This window comes from Phacochoerus africanus, chromosome 1 (assembly GCF_016906955.1).
Source record: "Phacochoerus africanus isolate WHEZ1 chromosome 1, ROS_Pafr_v1, whole genome shotgun sequence".
Lineage (NCBI taxonomy): Eukaryota > Metazoa > Chordata > Mammalia > Artiodactyla > Suidae > Phacochoerus > Phacochoerus africanus.
In genome coordinates this window covers 170,959,395-170,981,137 of record NC_062544.1, presented here as the reverse complement: position 1 = coordinate 170,981,137, position 21,743 = coordinate 170,959,395, and the positions used below count along the sequence as shown (strand labels likewise).

General features: G+C 39.8%; 1 protein-coding gene across 7 annotated transcripts in view; it reads right to left on the bottom strand.

Annotated features, from left to right (window-relative positions):
• The window catches only part of TSC22D2 (TSC22 domain family member 2), a 57,194-nt gene extending 38,861 nt beyond the window's left edge, over window positions 1-18,333 (bottom strand). For 3 of the 7 annotated variants that reach the window (XM_047784568.1, XM_047784591.1, XM_047784580.1), the window contains exon 1: window positions 16,200-18,333. In XM_047784568.1, coding sequence (XP_047640524.1) covers window positions 16,200-18,178 — 1,979 coding nt within the window. In that variant the 5' untranslated portion in view covers window positions 18,179-18,333. Of the gene's footprint in view, window positions 1-4,114; window positions 4,187-8,096; window positions 8,137-16,199 lie in introns of those variants that run through there. The other 4 variants (XR_007135513.1, XM_047784558.1, XM_047784600.1 and 1 more) reach the window with 3 other exon arrangements.
• Between the last annotated feature and the right edge of the window lie 3,410 nt (window positions 18,334-21,743).

Sequence of the window (21,743 nt, the reverse complement as noted above, 5' to 3'; positions counted from 1 at the left end):
AGTGTTTATCAATAAGAGCAGATCCTTACAAACTACCGATTTCTTCCTTTAGTTTACCAGAGTTTCTTCCCTCTAGTACTCCTTTGACCTGATATTTCCAAGAGAGTAAAAAATGTTTGTTATAAATTCTTACCCTTACCTTTTTTAGACAAACAACTCCCAATGAGAGTCTGCTGCTCCCCAGTGATCATCAGGAAAGGTTTCTAAACCAATTATGTCAATTTAACAATGCAATGCCAACAACTGTTTGAAAAGCTGTTCTTTTTTTGTTTGTTTGTTTGTCTTTTTGCCTTTTCTAGGGCTGCTCCCTCGGCATATGGAGGTTCCCAGGCTAGGGGTCTAATTGGAGCTGTAGCCGCCGGCCTACGCCAGAGCCACAGCAACTTGGGATCCAAGCCGCATCTTCGACCTATATACCACAGCTCAAGGCAACGCCGGATCCTTAACCCACTGAGCGAGGCCAGGGATCAAACCCGCAACCTCATGGTTCCTAGTCAGATTTGTTAACCACTGAGCCACGAGAGGAACTCCCTTGAAAAGCTGTTCTTTAAAGAAGAAAAATAACAGAGTTCCCATTGTGGCCTAGCAGGTCAAGAATCCAACTAGTATCTTTGAGGATGCAGGTTTGATCCCTGGCCTTGCTCAGTGGGTTAAGGATCTGGCGTTGCTGTGAGTTGTGGTGTAGATCACAGATGTGGCTCGGATCCTGCATCATTGTACTGTGGTGTAGGCCAGCAGCTGCAGCTCTGATTTACTCCCTAGCCTGGGAGCTTCCATATGCTGCGGATTCGGCCCTAAAATGAGGAAAAAAAATAAAAGGTCAAATTTTAAAGTCACTATTCTGAAATGACAATAGGCTAGGATATCACTAAAAACTGCCACAGGGCTTAAAAGTTTTCTGAAGAGTAAGATAATCTCCAGGGAGATAATAATGGAAGCTATAGTATTCACTGTAATAAATAGTTTAGATAATTTTGGCTTCCTAAGAAAAAGTTGTATCATTTTAGCTATCAGTATCTATTGTTCTTACATTTGGTGACGGTTTAAGCTGAAGGATTCCCTAAGGAATCTGTAAATGACAAATGGGAAGAGAGAAAAGAACGATGGCATCTATAGAAAAAGGGAAAGGAAGGCTTGAGAGTAGCTTTGACTTCAGTACAACTAAATAAAAGCACTGGATATCAATGGAAAGAGAGAATATCTATATATAGGCAGAAGTAGATAAGGGAAAGCTTCTCAATTTGCTAATTCTATTATTATTATTATTATTATTTTGCCCTTTTGTCTTTTTAGGGCCACACCCACAGCATATGGAGGTTCTCAGGCTAGGGGTCGAATTGGAGCTGTAGCCGCTGGCCTACGCCACAGCCACGCCGGATCCTTATCCACAGAACGAGGCTAGGGATAGAACCCACATCCTCATGGATGCTAGTCATGCTCGTTAACTGCTGAGCCACATTAACCTGCTAATTCTATTTTAAATGAGGGAGAAAAAGAGACCATTAGAGAGCTCTAAGTCAACGTGAGAAAGGTATACTAGTTACTTATATTTTGATTAAAAGATAGTCTGCTAAAAGAATCCTGGGAAAAAAATATCCCGGTCTTTCAAGTAAGGCAAAACCAAGGATCTTCAGATATCTAGGTCAAATTTAATAAAAACCGGCACAGGGCTTAAAAGCTGCCCTTACTGAGAATGATTTCCAAGATTTCATAAATAGAAGCCTGAAATACAGTATCTAATGACAGTGATAGGGAAATTTATACCTCAAAGTAAGGAGATAATAGAATTCATAGTCCCTTAAATCCCTGAACGGTTCTATTTAATAGAATCACCTTTGAAAAACATGATTTGCCAAATTATCAATAAAATTTTAAGAAAGCCCTAAATTTGTAATAGTAAAAAACAAAGAAATTTGATGAGATGTTTTTCTGAGCTTAATACACATAAATCTTCAACCCAACTGCAATGAAAAAGAAAAAACAGTCCCACAAAACTTTATTAGATAATAACCTATTAATAAAGCCAGACACTACTGCTCTTATCAATTTAAAAGTAATTAAGCTAGGTGAAAAGCTAAAAGAAAGCCACCACTTTCTACTGGGTTGGGCTTGTCAATTTGGTACCAACATGCCAACTTACAGTGAAGAATGGCTAATCTAGAATATAAATCCTGATTATATTTTAGCACTAACACACTATAGACCAGTGTCTGTTAAATTTCTTCAGTTCTACATAAGAGACTCCCAGGAGAAGAGAAAATATTTTCAACCCACCAGAAACTACAGATACTGATTCCTTAAATGTTTCTGGTATCTAAAAAAAGAAAATATATAAGGAGTATTTAAGCTGTAACAAATGATGAGCTGCTTTATAATGAAAAAGAAATCTTTTAATATCAGATCCAAATTATAAGAAATAAAGCTCAAACTTTTCTATATTGTTTTGATGAAAATAACAGGTATCATTCATATTGATGTCATGGCAGCTGAGAAAAGTTAGTTATTTGAAATAAATTACCACGTATCTAAAAACTATTCTAAAAAAAAAAAAGGAGTTCCCATCGTGGCGCAGTGGTTAACGAATCCGCGACTAGGAACCATGAGGTTGCGGGTTCGGTCCCTGCCCTTGCTCAGTGGGTTAACGATCCGGCGTTGCCGTGGGCTGTGGTGTAGGTTGCAGACGTGGCTCAGATCCCACATTGCTGTGGCTCTGGCGTAAGCTGGTGGCTACAGCTCCGATTAGACCCCTAGCCTGGGAACCTCCATATGCCGCGGGAGCAGCCCAAAGAAATAGCAAAAAGACAAAGAACAAAACAAAACAAAAAAAACTATTCTATTACACTTCTAGAGTGCTATTTTTCCTTTTTCTAAGGGAAAAGTATAAAGTATACCCTGAAGTACTCACCCTGGCTTCATCTATTTCGTCATTTAAATGAGTGAACTCTCATGCTTGTTTCATGCCACAATTTACATTTATCTTAATTTATATTGCTATAGCTGTATAATTTAAAAACTGCATTTATAAACAAAGTACTATACATTTTAAAACTTCTTGTTCTACAAGTAACCATTTAAAAACACTTTTAGTTAAGTAAGGGATGCATCACCAGAAAGACAGTTTGTTAGAAAATTTGAGTAACACATACAAGCAAGTCAAGCCTAAGAATTGACTGTTATCATTTCTAGGCAATGTAGACCATGTCTTAACATGACATGTACATGCACTAAGAGATAATATATTCTAATGAAAGAGATGGTGTTGTGTCCATGAGTGTTATCCAAACTATGCCAAAGGAAACAAATGCACTGTCAGCCAGTTAGAAGAATCTAACAAAGGTTTGTGCGAATTTTAAATACACTGTTTGCACTCAACTTCTATTAACTAGATACAGAATGATGGAGTGCTAATATTCAGCAAAATAAGTGAACAGAGCATATACTACTTAAAATGTGCATTAAGCAGAAAGATAAACCAAAGTATCTGTTGTCATACATGAACTCCAAGATTTCGTTCTATATTTTAAAAAGTTAAAAATATAATTTATATAACATTTCTGTGAGAAAACAAGCTGTTTTAGGGGTTTATAAAACAGTAATGTAGATCTAGTGAATTCTAGCAAACAAGCTTGAAGTTAAAGTTTCTTGCCAAGAATTAAACAAAGACTACTTTGATACCTTAGTCTTTTCCCTCCTCCAATTTCCTAATATGAAATAACATTTTGCTTTGAATCACTAAAGCTTTTAGTGAAAATCATATAAAATAGCACAAAATTAAAATAACTGTAGGTAGTTTATTTTATAGACTATATTTTAACATTAAATAGACATAAACAAGTGGATATGTGGATATTTCATGTAATCAAGTCCAACAGAATATGTCCTTCAAAGAAATGCAAGTGCAGTAAAAAGAAAAGTAGGTTTATATTCTGTTTAAAATATAGATTGTCCTTTTGGTTTATTTTGCTGCTTTGTTCCATGCTAGATACCAAGTGATCTCCCCCACCCACTAAAATAATAAAGATCAGTTTCAATAATGAGAAACCAGTACAGTGCAAAGCAATTCAATTCATGCATACATTTTTACATGTATGCATCCATACGTAAGTATTCATACCTATCCCAGAGGTTCTTTGATTCCTGAATCGTGTTCAAATGGAACGCTTGGTAGAAAGCAGTTGAAGGATTCCTGTGAGATCCAAGAATCAAATGGAAATGAGGTTGAGAAAGTACAGTAAAATGATGGAAGACTGAAGATTTTAGATTTCTAATACAGTGTAACTGCATTAATAAAAAGAGATAAAAACACATAAGCTTGATTAAAAACATTTCAAAAGAAATTTAAAAACTGGACAAAATCCAGTAGACCTCGACAATTTAGGATCACAGTTCTAAAAGAAAGGGGTAATACAGATCAAATATTTACTAGCACCCAGTTGTGTGTATATACATTTATATACATATGAATGTGACCAGATTATACCCTAATCATTATTCTGTATCAAATGCCTTTATAAATCCCTACACATTTAGCAGTTTAAAAAGCTGTTCTCAAGTACAGTATTCACACAAAATAAGTGAAGCTATATCTTCATAGTATAAAAATTCTTCATAGGATCTATTTGATAGGGTTTTGATAGGTTGAACTCGACACAATTTCCACTTTCGGAATTCATTTATTTATGTGCAGTTTCTCCAGGTTAGGGCAAAAAAAAAAAAAAGTGTTGCAATGGGAGGGCAGTTTTCTAATTTCTTGATTTGTACAGTGCCCCTTTAAGGGGTAAAGGCTTAAACACCTTAATAACCATCCATCTACTATTCCCTGGAGACACATTCCCTAGGGACCTAACTATAGAATCTTGATGGGGCAAGATCCCAGAATGCTTGTTTCACTGCACATCTCAGGAGTGTTTTCTCATGGGATTAACTTTTTGACAAACCTGCTCTTTTTTAACAGTTCCCCCTCTACCTCAGCATATTTCCATGATCTCCCCCACTCCCAACCCCAGTACATTAGGGAACTAACAAAAACTTGCCACACTGCTTTAAAAATTTTTGACCTGTACTGCAGCAGAACAGCAGCAGCAAGCTAAGAATATATGTGCTGATAATATATCAGACACTATTCCAAGTGTTTTACATTTATTAACTCAATACTACAATCATCCTAAGAGATAGGTGCTATTATTATTATCATCACACAGATAGAAGTAACTTGCCTCATGTCACAGAGCTAGTTAACTGTCAGTCTGGTCCCAGAGTTTATGTTCTTAAACCACTTTGCTACAGCAGAGTTAAATTTTAATCTCTCTAGGTCTGTCTTTTTATCAGTTAAATGGTGATGTTACTATCTAGCCTTGCAGGGTGGTTCAAGAACTGAGACGATATATAAAGCTTCTGGTGTTCGGCCAATGCCCAATAAATGACAGCTATTATTTTTATCAAAATGAAGTTCAGATACAACATGGCAAGTCTGAGACCCTAACTGGTGTCCTAGGAGAGTCTGTATTGTATTAGTACATACTATTGTAGTAGTAGATACTGCAATATCTTAATAGTATATCAAGAAAGCTAATTTCCAAGTTCTATTGGAATGTCAATTATGCATCAATGATCATCAAACAAAACACTCACTCAATAGAGTTCCATGATTTCAAAACTCAGATTAAGATATACTATCCTTTTTTAGAGAAGAAAATTATTTTTTTGTCTTTTTAGGGACACATCCTTGGTAATGCTGGATCCTTAACCCACTGAGGGAGGCCAGGGATCGAACCCACATCCTCATGGATATAGTCAGGTTTGTTACCACTGAGCCACAATGGGAACTCCTATTGAATTTTTTAAAAAATATTTTCTAGAAGGCATTCTTAATTTGAACCAGTAGAGTACCTTTTAGAAGATCTAGAACTGGGAAAGGCAGATAGATAATAGATGCCAGTGTGCCACCAAAACAACTGTTTGATTAATTAAGAATCTTCAGTATGTGTACTTTTTTCCTTCCCTACTTCAACTCCTTTCTATTCTTTAATTGCTTCTCAATTTTTCTGTTGATTAGGTCTAAGGCAATCAAAGACACTGACGGGACCTACTAATACCAAGAATTAACGAGTTGCTAACTATTGCTTATTTAACAGTTTGTATCCTCTCAAGATGTACTGGTCAGGCCCCCTTTATTCACTGTACTTAGAAAATCAGTCTACTACATTAAATGAAAGCCAATTAAACCAACTGAAAATTCAATTTTTTTTTTTTTTGGTCTTTTTTGCCATTTCTAGGGCTGCTCCCAGGCTAGGGGTATAATCGGAGCTGTAGCTGCTGGCCTACGCCTGAGCCACAGCAACTCGGGATCTGAGCCTCATCTGCAACCTACACCACAGCTCATGACAACGCTGGATCTTTAACCCACTGAGCAAGGCCAGGGAACGAACCCGCAACCTCATGGTTCCCAGTTGGATCCGTCAACCACTGAGCCACGACGGGAACTCCTGAAAACTCAATTTGGCTTATTTATTTATTATTTATTTTTATCAGACTCACCCAAGACCATATGGGAACAAGTTTGCTGTTTACACAAATTTGTTTGGAGACCTTGGGTTTAAAATAAACAGGGTGACTCAAAGAGGAAGGTAGCAAATACAAGAGAATAACAAAGAGTAAATTTGGAAGTTATATTGCAAGTTTGGAATTTAAAATTCATTAAAGAATATTTACAAGATATTTTTAAGGGTGATATTCTTTCTTTTTTTTTTTTTTTTTTTTTTTGCTGCATCTATGACATATGAAAGTTCTGGGGTCAGCAACTTAACCCATGCTACAGCAGTGACCTAGGCTATGTTGTGACAATGCTGGATCCTTACCCCACTGTGCCACAAGAGAACTCCTTAAGGGTGATATTCTTTAAAAGAACCTCGGATTCCTTGATTTTTTGAAAAATATAGTTAGGTTCGTTACCACTGGGTATATACATATGTATTTAACTCAAATCAAATTCATATGCCAAATAATTGGTTTTAAATAAAGTCATATGACTTTAAGTCATGAAATTCAGTATTGTTACAGCATAGATTCTAATAATGAAATGATTCTCATAAGTCAAATGTAGAAGTGAAAAAAGAACATATTTGCAGTTAGTCATGTATCTTGGGGGCGAAAAAAAAAATCTGTGAAGTAAAACACTATAAATGGACCTAAAGTCTCTAGAACATGTCAGCAAATACACTTAGACTGCAAAAGCTGGCAGTTAAAAATCTCTTTTTACATATATATTCAAAATGAAGAAGCCATATGCAGTTATAAAATCTATGTACGATAGAATTTTTTAAATAGTTGAGATTCCAAGGATAAACATTTAGATAGCCTTATTATAAAGATATGAAATTTTTGGTTTCTGGACACTTAAGCTGGGATGTTATCCATAAACTGGGAGATTTTTTAGCAAATAGCAACAATTATTCTTAAAACACTGATTACCATTTAGTGATTAAAGGAGCCAAGTCTGTGAAACTTGGTTGGTCAAGAACTTCAAAAGAGCATTTGTAAATACTGAAGGGCTTAATAATCAAAGACTTCTCTTTTGGAAAGGCATAAAACTGAGGAAATTAAGAGTCCAAGGAAAACACTGTTAATGGGGATCATTTCAAGTTTAAAGACTAGGAAATCTGAAGGCACCAAAAAACAACCAACATATTAAAAATTAGAAAGAAATATTGAATTTTATGCAGCTTTGGTCAAATTCTCTTCTGCTCAATAAATATAATTTGAAACCAGTTTTCTAACAACATATTTGATGTCAATGTAAACTACTAATCTAAATACAAAACCAATGAAGCACTTCTTAGAAGACTGAGCTGTGGTGTATTCTCGATTTTAGCCACCTAAAGGAAAATGCTGTTTTCTGACTAGTCTGTCATGTTAACTACCAAGTACATGAAAGTGGTACATGAGAAAGTAATTTAAATGTGACGAATGTCTATCTGCTAAACTAAGACACTATCTTTGTAGGGTAACTATAATAGGAAGGGAAAACATATGCATATATCATACTTCAAAACGAAGCTTAAGGGATGAAGTACATGAGCCCTGAATTCAGCAAATACCTTTTTCTTCTCTCATGTCAAAATGCAACTTCAGGTATCTCTAAATAGAAACCAAAGATAAACAATAAGCAGAGGTGCAAGGGCCATCCAACATTATCATCTACGGATTTTATATCCTTTAGGTAAAAGGTAACAACTACAAATCAGTGGCTACAGTAGCATTCTCTTCCTCCATCTTATAGTCAGCAAAATAATAAAACAAAACTAACTATGGGAATATTCAAGAGCTCTGGCTTCAGAGTCAGAGGCCTAAATCTGACCCTATGCTTTGAGTGACTCCCATCCTGAGAGCCTCAAGTTTCCTTGATCCATAAAAAAGGGGAGAAAAACACTCATTACCTTTGCTGAAAAGATAAATGAGATTACATAAACATAGGGTCTAAAACAATTAAGCCTGGTCTGTGTTTAATATAGAATTATAGTTTCTAAATTATGCTGTACAAAATCAACTTCTGTTAGAGTATCTTAACATATACCAAGTATTTCATCATTATTAAGGTAATACTGAGGCATATAATACTTAGAGCCAGGTATACCAAACTATTTAGTACATTCCATTGGATGAGAATTCCACCTCTGGGTCTCAGAGCTCTCCTAGGACTTCCTTATACACAATTTTATCATAAGATTTTAATTAAAAATATAAGTCGCTGAAAAGGGTACTAAAATGGTTCCAAGATACATACTATTTTAACAAAAAAAGCTACAAGAAACACCTTTAACAGCAACCATAAACTTAAATGACAAAAACCTCAATTTCTTTCCTTCACATTTAAGCCCTTTACTCTGGTTACTACCAAATTATCACAACATGCTCCAAATCTGATATAATCTCACTCTTCTACATTTTTTTTTTTTTACACAAAACTGCCTTCTCCTTCTACTTAGACAATCACCCTCTTCTTTCATCAGTGACTCTTTTAAAAGACTCTGCTTCTGAAGAGTATGCTTCAGAAGAGTTAGCTTCAGAAGCATACAAAAGTAATAATGGGTTGCTTCTGAGGACATAAACTGGGTGTCTAGAGGATAGACGTGGCAGAGAGGCTTTCAATTTATACTCATATATTTTGAATTTTGATCTAAGTATATTTATTACCTATTCAGAAAATTAATTTTAAACAGAAATCAGCCAACTTCCTCGCTATACCAATCTGACTTAATGTCCTAAATTTGTTTCCACTAGAACCTTAAATTTATCCCACTGCAGCCTCTAATGTATAACAAAGTGTACAAATGATAATTAGTTTCATATAGCTTGACATCCTGGAGGGCAGGATGGTCTTACTACTCAGAGAGCACAAAATTGAATGATTGACATACTGCCACTTTAAATGCTTTCCTGGGCATTCGACCTACTTAAGGAGTATATGTGAACTCCTTTTTTTTTTTTTTTGGGCCACATAATAGCCTGGGGTTTGACAGGGAAAAGTTTAAGTTGGCAGATCTCTCTTGAAACATGTCTATATATGGACTTATACTTAGGAAATCTTAAAATTCAACCAAAGACTAAAATTCTAATTTTACCAATGAGGAAAAATCAACAAAGTTAAATGACCTGACCAAAGAAATCAGCCAAGCAGTGGAAAGGCCAGGGTTAAAACACAATTTGCTATACCACTTACTACATCATGACTTTTCTGGCCTGAAACAATGCCTCCTTTTCTTTGATCACAACCATGTTGTGTAAGTACACATTTAGATCAAAACTGAAGACTCTTGGTATGATTTGTAGCAATGTCAAAGGATGATCTGGGAAACAGTTTAGACACCAAGACACTGATGTTTCTGTTATGCATGCTTGCCATAATACTGTCTTAGGTATGTATGGATTGTTCACAAATCACTTACATACCTCACTTAATCCTCTCAAACTCTCCAAGGTAGGTATTATCCCCATTCTTCTCATGGGGAAACAAGGCTTAGTTAGAGGGCTAAATAACTAGTGCAAGGTCAAATGCCTCAAATATGTGGCACAGCTGAATTTCAGCCCAGGCATGTCTGACTCCACTGTCTGTAGTGTCACTCATACATGCTATAGTATGTAATTAAACACACTACTGATTAAGCTGATCAAGGGCCCTCTCTTTTTGTTTCTGCTTTTGTTTTCAAAGGCTAGGTCAACCATATAACAAAGATTTGCTTTGGTTTAACTAACAAAAATGGGGTAATTAGAATTCAGTTAGTAAACAGAATTCTAATTCTACTTCAGAAACCAGTTGGCCTTAAACTTTGCTTTGTGTCTCCTTCATGCACAGATTAAACAATTTACTTGTGTAATAATGAAGGTGGACAGCATAAAGCATTACAAATATCATTTAAAACACACCAGCATTACTTATAATAATTGACAAATTACAGTTTCTCTCTCAATATTCTTTAGTCAAATTTTAGTGAGAGCCTATGGGAAAGGAGGCTTTAAGTAATTTAACATTCAGACGTCACTTATTTGTCTTGCCTGCTCTGATGAGTACAATCTATCAAGACATTTACTGTCTATGTCCTGGTGAACCCTATTAAAATTATTAACTCCATGATCTGTGGAGTTTTCACTTTACCATCAAATATAAATGTACAACTTAAAGAATGTGAGTGCATTCTTTTTAACAAAAGGTAGCTTGGGTACAAAGATACAAAACTAAATACTTTAAATTGAGTTTGGGCTTTAAATTTGAGAGGTAAGCAATCCAGAGTAGCACAGATGAAATTCACCTGATTTTAAAAGTAGAAATTATGCATACTTTTTAGAGGTAAAGCAGATACTCAGTATACCTTTAATATTACCAGCCAAATTTCAAGTGTATACATTAAAATATATTTCATAAGTCATGCAATGATGTATAAGAATAATACATTGGTTATTGCTCCTAAATCTTTACAGAGTCCCAATTTTTGCCCTAAGCAATGCCAGATTAAGAGTATAACAAATATCGAGTAATGTAGTATGTTTAAGAATTGCTTTGGGAAAAACCTAAATTATATCAATGATTCATCTATACACATTCTTTGTTGATGCAATAATTCACATTACATCACCTAAAAGAACAGCCTCAATTACCAAGTCCACTAGTTTAGTCTAAAGAAAAACAAACTTGGAGTTCCCATTGTGGCTCAGCTGAAACAAATCTGACTAGCATCCATGAGCATGCAGGTTTGATCCTGGCCTTCATCAGTGGGTTAAGGATCTGGTGCTGCTGTGGCTGTGGCATAGGCTGGCAGCTACAGCTCTGATTTGACCCCCAGCCTGGGAACCTCCATAGGCTTCCGGTGCAGACCTAAAAAAATAAGGGGGGTGGGGGAGAATAAACAAATTTCAAGGATTTATTCCAATTCAGGAATTATGCTACACATACCTTTTAAATACTGTCAACAATTAAGATTTCTCATTAAAAATCTGCTCTTATTAATAAAAAATTACTTAGAAAACAAAATCATTCAGGCTACTTTACCCAGACATCTGTTTTAGCAAAGCTTCTCTTGTGAAGAGTAATGCAATCAAGAGATAAACAATATCTGTTTGGAAAAGGAAATACATACTGGCTTAAAACAATTATTAAAAGAAGGAACTGGACCACTGTACCTCACTAGTAACAAGTGTTTCTGTTCCTTCTGAGACCATATTTCACATCATTTCACTATATTTCCTTTTGCCCTGGTTATCTGCCATTACGCTCTACTCCCACAATCCCCCAGCTTCTACCATTTCAGAAAAGAAAAGTCAAGATCCCTTTATACTCCTCTATCAACCATTCCTCAGAGAAGAGACTGCATTCTGGTTTCTTTACCTTCTGATTGGCAGGGCTGTTCTTTGTCACTTGAGGACTCTAGAGAGCATGACTGCTTTTAACATCCTTTGGTATGACAAAGACCCCCTTTCCAAATCAGCAAGTACCAGATCTATAAATCCAGTTTCATGTTTTATGATTTCCAAATTAGTGCTATCAGAATTTCTGAAGAACAAATGGATTGATATTACATTTGTTCTCAGAAAGGAGAAAACATATATACCCTACCTTTAAAAAAAAAAAAAAAGAAAAAGATTTCTCATAAAGGCAATTTAAATTTAGTTCAAGATACCCTCCATCTCTTACAAAAAAAAAAAAAAGTGTTACTAAAATAGTCACTTGGAGTGTGTCTTATTCACACACATAAAAGCCCTATGTTTTCTTAAGATTTAACCAATGTTCAGCTATACAATTTAGTTCACACAAAATTTTAAACAACATGAGTGTCACTGTGAATAAAAAATGCCATATTCCTACCGAAACAACTCCTGGTTTGGGGAGTTTCAGGCAGTTTTGGACCATCAGCTATTCTGGAAATCTGTAAGTTCCTTAACTCAGAGCCAGGTTTATCACTAAAGCATATCAGCATGGCATTATGATGAATGAATCAATATCAGTTTTTATACTAAATAATGATGTCACTCATACAGAGGATACTACACTTTGATTACAAAATCCTTGGTAAGATTACTTCAGTAGGCATAAGATGATATCTAGTGTGATTTAAACATCAACTGTAAAGCTGCAAGGGAAAATTACCTCCACGATTTAATATCTAAAGAACAATAAGCTCCAAAGAAATAGATTCAAGGAGAGAGCTTTCATTTCTAAAGACTAAATGCAGTAAGACTTTTCAGAGCTCTAAGAAATTACCTATAGATTTTAAACCAAGGTAAGAGGCATAGTTCTGGCTCCTGATACACATTTTACATAATCTTCTCTCAATGTCAAGTAAAAAAAACCTTCATTAAAAAAGTGTATGTATATATATTTCATACGTATATCTCTATATGTAGATATAACTGTACAAACAAAATTTGTGTTTTATAGCACATACCAGAACACACCACTTAACATTCACAATTTATAATATTTTATCAATGTTCATTAGAAAACCACACAAATAAAACTATTAACAAAATAAAAGATATTTGCCACTAAAAGATCCTTACAATCAGGTTTTCAACAGTCTTTTGGTTGCAGTTGACAGTTCACAATTGCAGCCATTCATAAGAGTTCCTGGAATGTGGCCTAGAGAGTTCACATTGGTCAGCTATCTATAGAAAACGATCTGTACAGTGTTCTTTTTCCAAATGGGCCAGTAACATTTTGCACTTCCCTCCATTTACCAAAAAGAAATATGTTAAGTGTGTAGATAGTTTAACAAATTTTCTAATGTTCACTATAAAAGTATTTATGCCTTTTTTATGTACTGTATTTTCAACCATTATTGTATCCTCCAGTTTACAAAAAAATCAATCTGAAGAATCTCAATAACTGACCATAAGCTAGAATTATATATATATATATACATATATACATATATATATATATACATATATATATATATATGTATATATGTATATATATATAAACTTTCTGGTAATTAATAATACAGGTTCCATAAGCAATGTTAACCAAGGACCCAAGACTCTTCTTACTTTGCGTATACAACCTTTTTGAAAGTATGATAGTATACCAGGTCTGATTCTTTAAAATAAGTGGTGTCAAAATGAACCAATACAGATCCCTGTATTAAGTAATGGAACTGCAATTACAAGATACCAATTTTTTAAAAGACAAACACATCTTTTTTTTTTACAAATATCTTCTAAGGATCTGAAATTTGTCATAATTACTCAAGACCTCAACAATTAGTTTTAATTTACCTATGAATGACTGCAAAATAAAACTGTACAAAGATTTTAATTCAAGAAGGCAACCTAAAATCACACTAAAATTACAATTTTATTCCCACTGTCTCCTCAAAGTACTCATCTCGGTACTTGAACGCCTGGAAAAAACTGTTATTTAATTTCAAGCATACAATTTTAAAATGCCTTGTCTTTTACAAAGGCTTTCCATTAAAAAAACAAATTAAAAAAAAAAACTATTCCTATTTAATGGATTTATTCCTTCACCAGGTGTGTTGATCCAGTGACAAAATAGTCAAATGTGTAGAAGATTACATCTTGGAAACTTCAGCATGTTAAATTAGAAAGCAATGAAAGACTATAACAAAAATTAGAAATGCACATTTGATCAGCAATGCAAACTTTAAAAGACTGGGTTGGGGAGGGAAGTGCCACATTTAAAATGGGACTATACACACATCAAAACCCCTCACTGGATTAACTGCTGCAATTGATAAGAACACTAATACAGCAGTAGTTCATGTTTGAAAATGAGATTCTTGAAGTTATCAACTCTTTTAAAAAAAAGTGAGAGAAGAAATAAATGCATCTTTGAGGTCATACCCTAAATACAGCTCAGAGTTTCCATTTATCAACAGAGCTCTCTGCTTCATTCTGTATTATCCCATTCAAGTTCTAGGGAATGTAATAAGAAATGCTTTATATTGAGAGATGTGAAGAGGAGGGAAAATACATTCTTCATTCATAGGTGTGCATGTGTTTTGGGGGTGGAGAGGGGTTGAAAAACTAGTCATAATTTCTTGGAGAGATATGTGGGCAGTGTACAACAGGAACAGAGAGGTAAGCAAATGGTTATTTACCAACCCATCAGAAAAAAATGGCTCCTGAGAGCTAGCAAAGGGAAGATGCCTGTTAACTATTACCAAAAGTGAACAAATAAATTCAATCTGCATTTCAGGGGTGCCCCTACATGTGAAAAGTGAAATATGGCAGCAAATGTAAAAAGGGATTCTTCTGAGTGGCTTGTTGCAATCAATGTCTTTACTTGGTAGTCCCATATGGATAAAATTTCTCAATGACTAGCTAGCTGAGGTCACTTATGAACACGTGGTATTCTCTAAAAGTTCTCAAAAGGAAGAAAGACTCCCCACAAGCGAGTCACCTACAAAAAAAGATGAACTTTGAATTACAAAAAGCAGAGAAGATGAATTTCAGTGAGCATTTTTCAAACCAACAGAAGTATAACAAAAACACAAGGCTAGTTAGAAATGAAAAGAATGTGAAGGAACTAAGAAGAAAATAGGAAGAAAAAGCTTTAACAGGTCTCACTGTATTCTACATACTAATTATTCTAGAAACTTATAAAAATAGTTCTGATCTTTTAACACATCTAAAATTAGCCTCTCTCAAAACAAAACCTGAGCAAATAAATTTCTAACTGTAAAGTACCTGAAAATTTCTCTGTAATTTTTAAATGTAATTTTTGGCAACAAGTCAGTTTTTAAAAATTTGCATTACAAATATTATGTCAAATTTTCATGTGACATTTCCTCAAAACCACCTGAAATCCTCATTAAACCATAACCAAACATCAACTGTAGTAGAATTGGTATGGCACACACCAATTTTCCCTTAAACTATTTTTAAAAGCATCCCTTAAACAGAGGAAGCAATTGTTGACATTTAGACTTTTACTATAAAATTACCCTAATTTCAAGAACTACCGCTTTCACTACTACCAGAGTCTCATACTTCCCTTTCCTAGAGTAAAAAGATTAATGGAAGATAAGAACATCTTTCTACTATGCTCTTTGCTAAAAAAAAAAAAAAAAAAAAAAAAAGCATCTTAAGTCACTGAGAAGCCTCCTGACCTTCTATCCTCTGCTATTAAAGGGCTGAACCAAGATACCATCTTCGGAAGCTGGATTTGACATTTCACCATTATTTTTCCAGCCTTTCCAGATACACTGGAGGACACACCTTACATGGTTCTTTCTCTACTGGAGGGCCTTTTGGTTTTTCAGAATGGTAAATGTCTAACTAATTTTACGTCTCAGTCTCAAAACTCACACTGACAAAACACTCTACCATTAAGTGTTTAAGTGCGATTGACGTCTAAGAAAGGGACAATCCTACCGGGCATAACCTACAACCTACCACCGCTAAACTGAGAGCATTAAACTAAAATCCACCCTTTTGAATAAATGTTACATTCCTATCCACTTTACTGCTTCTAAACAACTGTGACAAGACTAATTTTCTCCTTACACACCTTTTTTACAATGGCTTTTGAAGAGCGATAAATCAATTTTACTGAACACAAACTAGTTTTTATATTTAGAAATGTTAACTGCCTCAAACCGAAAAAAGATCTCCCACAGCTGCATCCTAAACTGCAACGTTTGGTCAAGCATTCTCATCAAACATTTCAAATAAGATTTCCATACCTGTCTTCATCACCATCAACAGGAATAGCTATGCTGAATACAGAGGTGGCCAGACTGTTCATAGGTGTTAATTGAAGGGGGTTTGCCAGGGCATCTGCAACAGGAGGCTTCACAACAGGCTTATTTTCAGCAATGAGAGAGAGTGGTGGTTGAGGTAGGGGTTCTGATTTTCTTCTAGTATCGTCAACTTGCCCGACCAAAGGCTGGGTCTGAGTCTGAAACTGGCTTAGATCAGACTGCGGGAGACTCGTCGGCGCACTGGCGGTGCCTGGCGCTAAGGGGAGCCCCACGTGCTGAATGATGCTGCCGCTCCTGCTAACCGGCGGATGGCTGCTCAGCTGCTGCGTCTGGGCCAAGGGCGCCGGTACATTTGGCATAGTAACAGAAGTGGTAGACACACTAGGCACGCTGGGAGCCGGAGCGGCTGCAGGCACGTTTGGAACTCCGGGCACCACGGCGTGAGGGGCTCCAAGTGCGGCCGACGGAGTGCCGCTGCCACCCATCTGCGGCGGAGGCGCTGGCAGCGGCTGCCCGGAGGGAACCAGGCCTGAGGGCACCGCGCCTCCCACTACAGCCGGGGGCACTGTGGCCGGTAGACCCGGCGCGGCCCCTGCGCCCTGCACGGGGCCGGGCCCCGGGGCCACGGCTTCACCCGGCAGGGAAGGCGCGCCCATCAGCTGCACGCTCGAGGAGGCGGCGTTCTGGCCGGTGCCCACCGGGAGGCTGGCCGCCGCGGCGGGGCTCGCTCCGGCGCCCGCTGTCGAGGGCTGCGCTGGGCTGGGCGGCTGCAGGCCGGCCACGTGGGGCTGCAGGTACTCACTTTGGCCGGCGGGCTGCACGGGCAGCAGATGGCCCGGCGGAATATGAGCCTGAGGATATGCGAACTGCTGGGACGGCTGCGCGGCAGCAGCGCCGACCGCCGGGCCGGGCTGCGGAGGCAGGGCCAGGCCGGGCTGCGCCAGGGTTACATTCGTCAGCGGCAGGCCCTGTCCGTTGGGCCCCAGGGGCACGGTTCCGTGCCCAGCGCCCTGGGGCTGGCTGGGCGGCGGGGCTGCCATCATCTGCGGCAGCCCGGCAGCGGCTCCCGGGAACGGCGGCAGCGGAGCCGAGCTTGGAGCGACAGCCCCACCTACGGGCGGCGGCTGCGGCTGCGGCTGCGGCTGCCCAACGCCAAAACTCTGCGGCGGGGCCGGGGCGGGTTGGCTCATTTTCTCCGACGGGGGTAGCTGTGACACAGCAGTCAAGGAACTGTCAGTTCCCGAGTCGGGCCCGTGCGCCCCAGGCATGGAGGCCACCACCACCACCACCGATCCTCCGGTGGCGCCCAGGCCGCTGTCCCGCTCCGCAGTCTGGTCAAAAGTATTGCTGTGCCTAATGCAATCCCCGGACCGAGTCAGGACACTGCTATCGGAATCCCGCTCATAGTATTCCATACACGTCCATCGGCCGCGTCTGTAAGGCTCCCCGCTGCCGTGGTCCAGCTTGATCACGCGAAAACGGGAGCTACAAGTGGTAGGGGGCTGCGATGGGGCGGCAGTCCCCGGCCCGGCGGAGGGGCCTGCGACAGGGGGCACGCCGGGGGCCCCCGAAGAGTGGGCCGAGGTGGCGGCCGATGCCAGGGTACTGGCCAGCACCCCAGCCACGCTCCGGGTCGAAAGGGCTCCTCCTCCGTTAGCGGGAGCGGTCGCCGCGGCCGCCAGCTGCCCGTCCAGGAGGAGGTTGGGGGAGACGGTCCCAGGGGTCTCCGCATCCCCAACATTGTTGAGCGTCTCTTCGGAGGAGCTGCGCTCGCAGACTTCCTCGGGCCCGTAATCCGTGGCCCGAGAAACGTCGAATATCTCGGAGGAGACGTCCTCTGTGCGTGACTCGTCTGGGTCGTCCAGGCTCTCAGTGTCCTCAGTGATGCTAGTGGCCACCTGGGCCGTGGTGACACTGGTTATCTGGAAGCAGCTCTTCTTCTTGGCCGGCATCTTGGACATGGTGAGGAAGGCTGGAGAGCAGAGTAGCACGGCGGCTCCTCTGCGATCTTGCCGGAAACCAGGAAGGGCAGAGCACCGGCCCCCAAAGACAAAGTCCGGGTCCGCACCGGGGTCTGAGGCCCGACGCTGTTACGAGTCACGGGCTGATCTGGGCACCGGCTGCTCGGTGAGACATCCTTCTCCCGTTTCCTTCTCGATGTCGGTTTCTCCGGCTCTGTCCGGGTCTCACTCGCGCGGCGGCTCCTCCTTCCTTCTCGCCTCCCGCAGCCGCGGCGCCTCAATTCAATACCCCCAGTAGCGGCGAGAGCGTGTTTCCAGGGGCGGGCCGGCTGCTTCCTCCTCTTGTCTCCGGGCTGCCGTGGTCAGTCCAGCTCGGCGCTCGGCGCGGTCAGCAGGCCTTGGCTGGGGGTGGGAGTGGGAGGGCGAAGGGGAGGAGGAGGCGGCAGCGGCGGCGGCGGCGGCGGCGTGAGGGGCGGTGCTGCCCCGCTCCGGCTCCTAGAGCCAGTGCCGGCGTCAGCTCCGAGCTCTCGGACGCCGAGGGTGGACGGAGAAAGAGTGGCGAGTCCGGAGCCGGGATTCCTGATTCAGCCAGGCGCCGCGGGCGGGCGGCGGAGCTTCGGCGCGGGCGGGCGGCCCTCCCTCCCCGGCTCTAGCCGGAGCTCAACCCCAGGGACATGTCGACCGTCTCTGGCGGAAACCCGCTCCGGGGGAGGAGAAAGCCGGCTCGGTCCTCCCCTTACACAGGGGGAGCCACCCCCGCAGGCGGGCGGCGGCGGCGGTCTCGGCCTCCCCTCGCGGCTCTTGAGAGAGTGAGGGGCGGCGGCCGGCTAGCCGGCGAGCGGCGGCGCTCCAGCTGTGTGAGGTAGCGGCGGTAGCTTCTTAGGCTTCTCCTCGGTGCGCCCAGTTCGCAGGTCCTGGAGAAACTGAAATTCAAACTGCTGAAGCGGCGGCTGCAGCTCCCTCCCCTCGGCCAAGATGGGGCTGAAATGGCCGCGCCAAGGATGCTGGGAGGAGCAGCAGCCCCGCTGCTGCCGCCGCAGCTGCCGACTAAAATGCCGCCGCGCCGCAGCCACCGCCAGCGCCGCAGCCGCCGTTCCGTGACGCACCGGCGTCGTGACGTCACCGCCCCGCCTCCTCCGGTTTCCTGCAGTTTCGCGTGGAGGCTGGGGGGGGCAATGGGCGGGGCTAAAGGTTAAGAAAGGGGAGCGGTTTTTTATTTAAAAATTTTTTTATATTTTGCTCTTTCGGTCTTTAAGAGTTGAACAACTAAAAACTCTAAAATTCCAAGCCTAGAGAAACTTCCAGCCGCGCCAATCGAATGTTTTTATATCAGTTTTTTTCCAAGACACTGGAAGACTGGAGGTCATGTGCTTACTGTGTCTAATGTTTAGCAAAATCTTAGTGAAACAAGGTGATGGGAATGGGGGTTGGGGTATTTAACTAAAAAAAGAGGGAGGCGGCTGGAGGAACCGAATCACCTAAAAAGTCTTTCCTGAAAATAAATGTTATCCATTATAGTCAGAGGAGTGAAATGTTGAGAGAAATGGGGATGATTAACCAAGAATAGCAAGCCAGACTGAGTCAGAAAAAGGATCTTTAAGCCAGAAATTCTGTCTCAGGCAATGGCATCAGAAGATGGTTACTTGCCCAGGCTGAGGTCAGTTTAAAAAAAGATTAGAGGTTACCAACATATTCCTAATTTTCTTGAGTTTGTTGTGATTCCAGCATCGAAGAGTTCATTTAAACATCTTGAGACTGTTTTTACTTTCAGCATGAAATCAGCTTATGGGCTCCATAAATGTAGAACCTACTGCGTTAAATAGTTGTAGTTCTTTCTTTTGTTTATTCTAAAACTCTTAGTAGGAGCCAGAGTATTAGATGGTTTGGATTGGGCCATGAACAATCAGAAAAAGTTAGAAAGCACCCTTTCCTGTCCAGAAGTAGCTATGAAAGTAGTGGAGAATTTATCACCGTTTAGTTCCTTTCTGGTAGAAGAAAATGGTAAGGGCCATTTTTATAAACAGATAAAAAATGGTGAGGAAGGGGACTCTTGAACTTTGGACATACTAATACATCATTTAGGTAAAATCTAAGATGTCTTGATGTAAATCAAAATTTCCTCATGATGACTGACATAAATCAGTTAATCATTGTACTCAGTTCTCTAATTTTTGAAGAATAAAAATACTTTTTATCCCTAAGAATGTTCTGATAATTAAAATTTACAGTTTTTTTTTAAGGCCCTCAGTTGTAAATAAAATACAGAGATATGTCATTTACCAGTAGAAACCATGCCCTCCAAACCCAAGTGACTGAAGACAGGATGTGAAATAAGACCACATAATAACATCCCTGTTTCTTAAGGGGGTGGGGGGAATAAAGGAACAAAGTGTAACATTATGCTGCTATTGTGGCAGAGATAGCTAATAGAATGTTTCATTTCAAAATGTGTAATTTCAGTAATTGCTGGAGACTGTTTTCCATCAATAAGATCAACTGGTTACATCCAATATGAATTTATAAAAACTTAATTTGATTTTGGATTGATTTACCAGATTGTTAAAAGCACCATCATCAATGGGTGATGTTGAGTGTGTGGCATTTGGAAAAATAAATACTGTATGCCTGTTTGGCCCATTATATTACCTTATTTCATAAAATTATTGATTACTTCTTTTTTGGGGGAGGGTCGCACCCACAACATATGGAGGTTCCCAGGATAGGGGTCCAATCGGAGCTGTAGCCGCTGGCCTATGCCACAGCCACAGAAATGCCAGATCTGAGCCGAATCTGCGACCTACACCACAGCTCACTGCAATGCTGGATCCTTAACCCACTGAGCAAGGTCAGGGATTAAACCTTTGTCCTCATGGATCCTAGTCAGACTCATTTCTGCTGCACCACGATGGGAATTCCTTATGATATTTTTAAATCATACATTTAAAGGAAAAATCATAAAGTAATCTGTAAGACCATTTCTCCTTAAATTACATGTAAAGGATTTATTAGGAAAAAAAGTGATGACAAAGATAATTTAGAAGAGATCAGTAAGTGGGCTATATTTCTGGTAAGGATAGGGTTAAAGGTGTTGAAAGGCATCTTAGCAAAAAAAAAAAATAAGATTTATAAAGTTAAAATGTTTTATTTATAATGTTCTAGGATTTGTGTGTGCTTTTAAACTAATAAAATAGTTCTCTTGAAAGTAAGTTTTCCAAAAACTTTAAAGGTTCTGGCTTCTTTTATACATTTGCTCTTTAAAAATGTAAGGAATTTATTGCACAAAATTTCTATGAAGAAATGATAAGAATTCTAGTTGTGAATAAGTCTGGAATAATTTTATAGAGGACAAAAAATCATGTAACTATTATCAAACTACAAAAAGCTATGTAATTTCTGGTTGGTCCACAAAAAATTAAAAGCCTTCACATAACTAATTAAAATGATAAAAAGCCAGGTATATATGCAAGTATGAATGCTGTCTGGGTGGAGAGTTCACAGTAAGCAACTTGGTAGTCAAACTCACTGGAATGGGGAGATTCCTTGGAGTAAGCCTTAAAAACCAGGA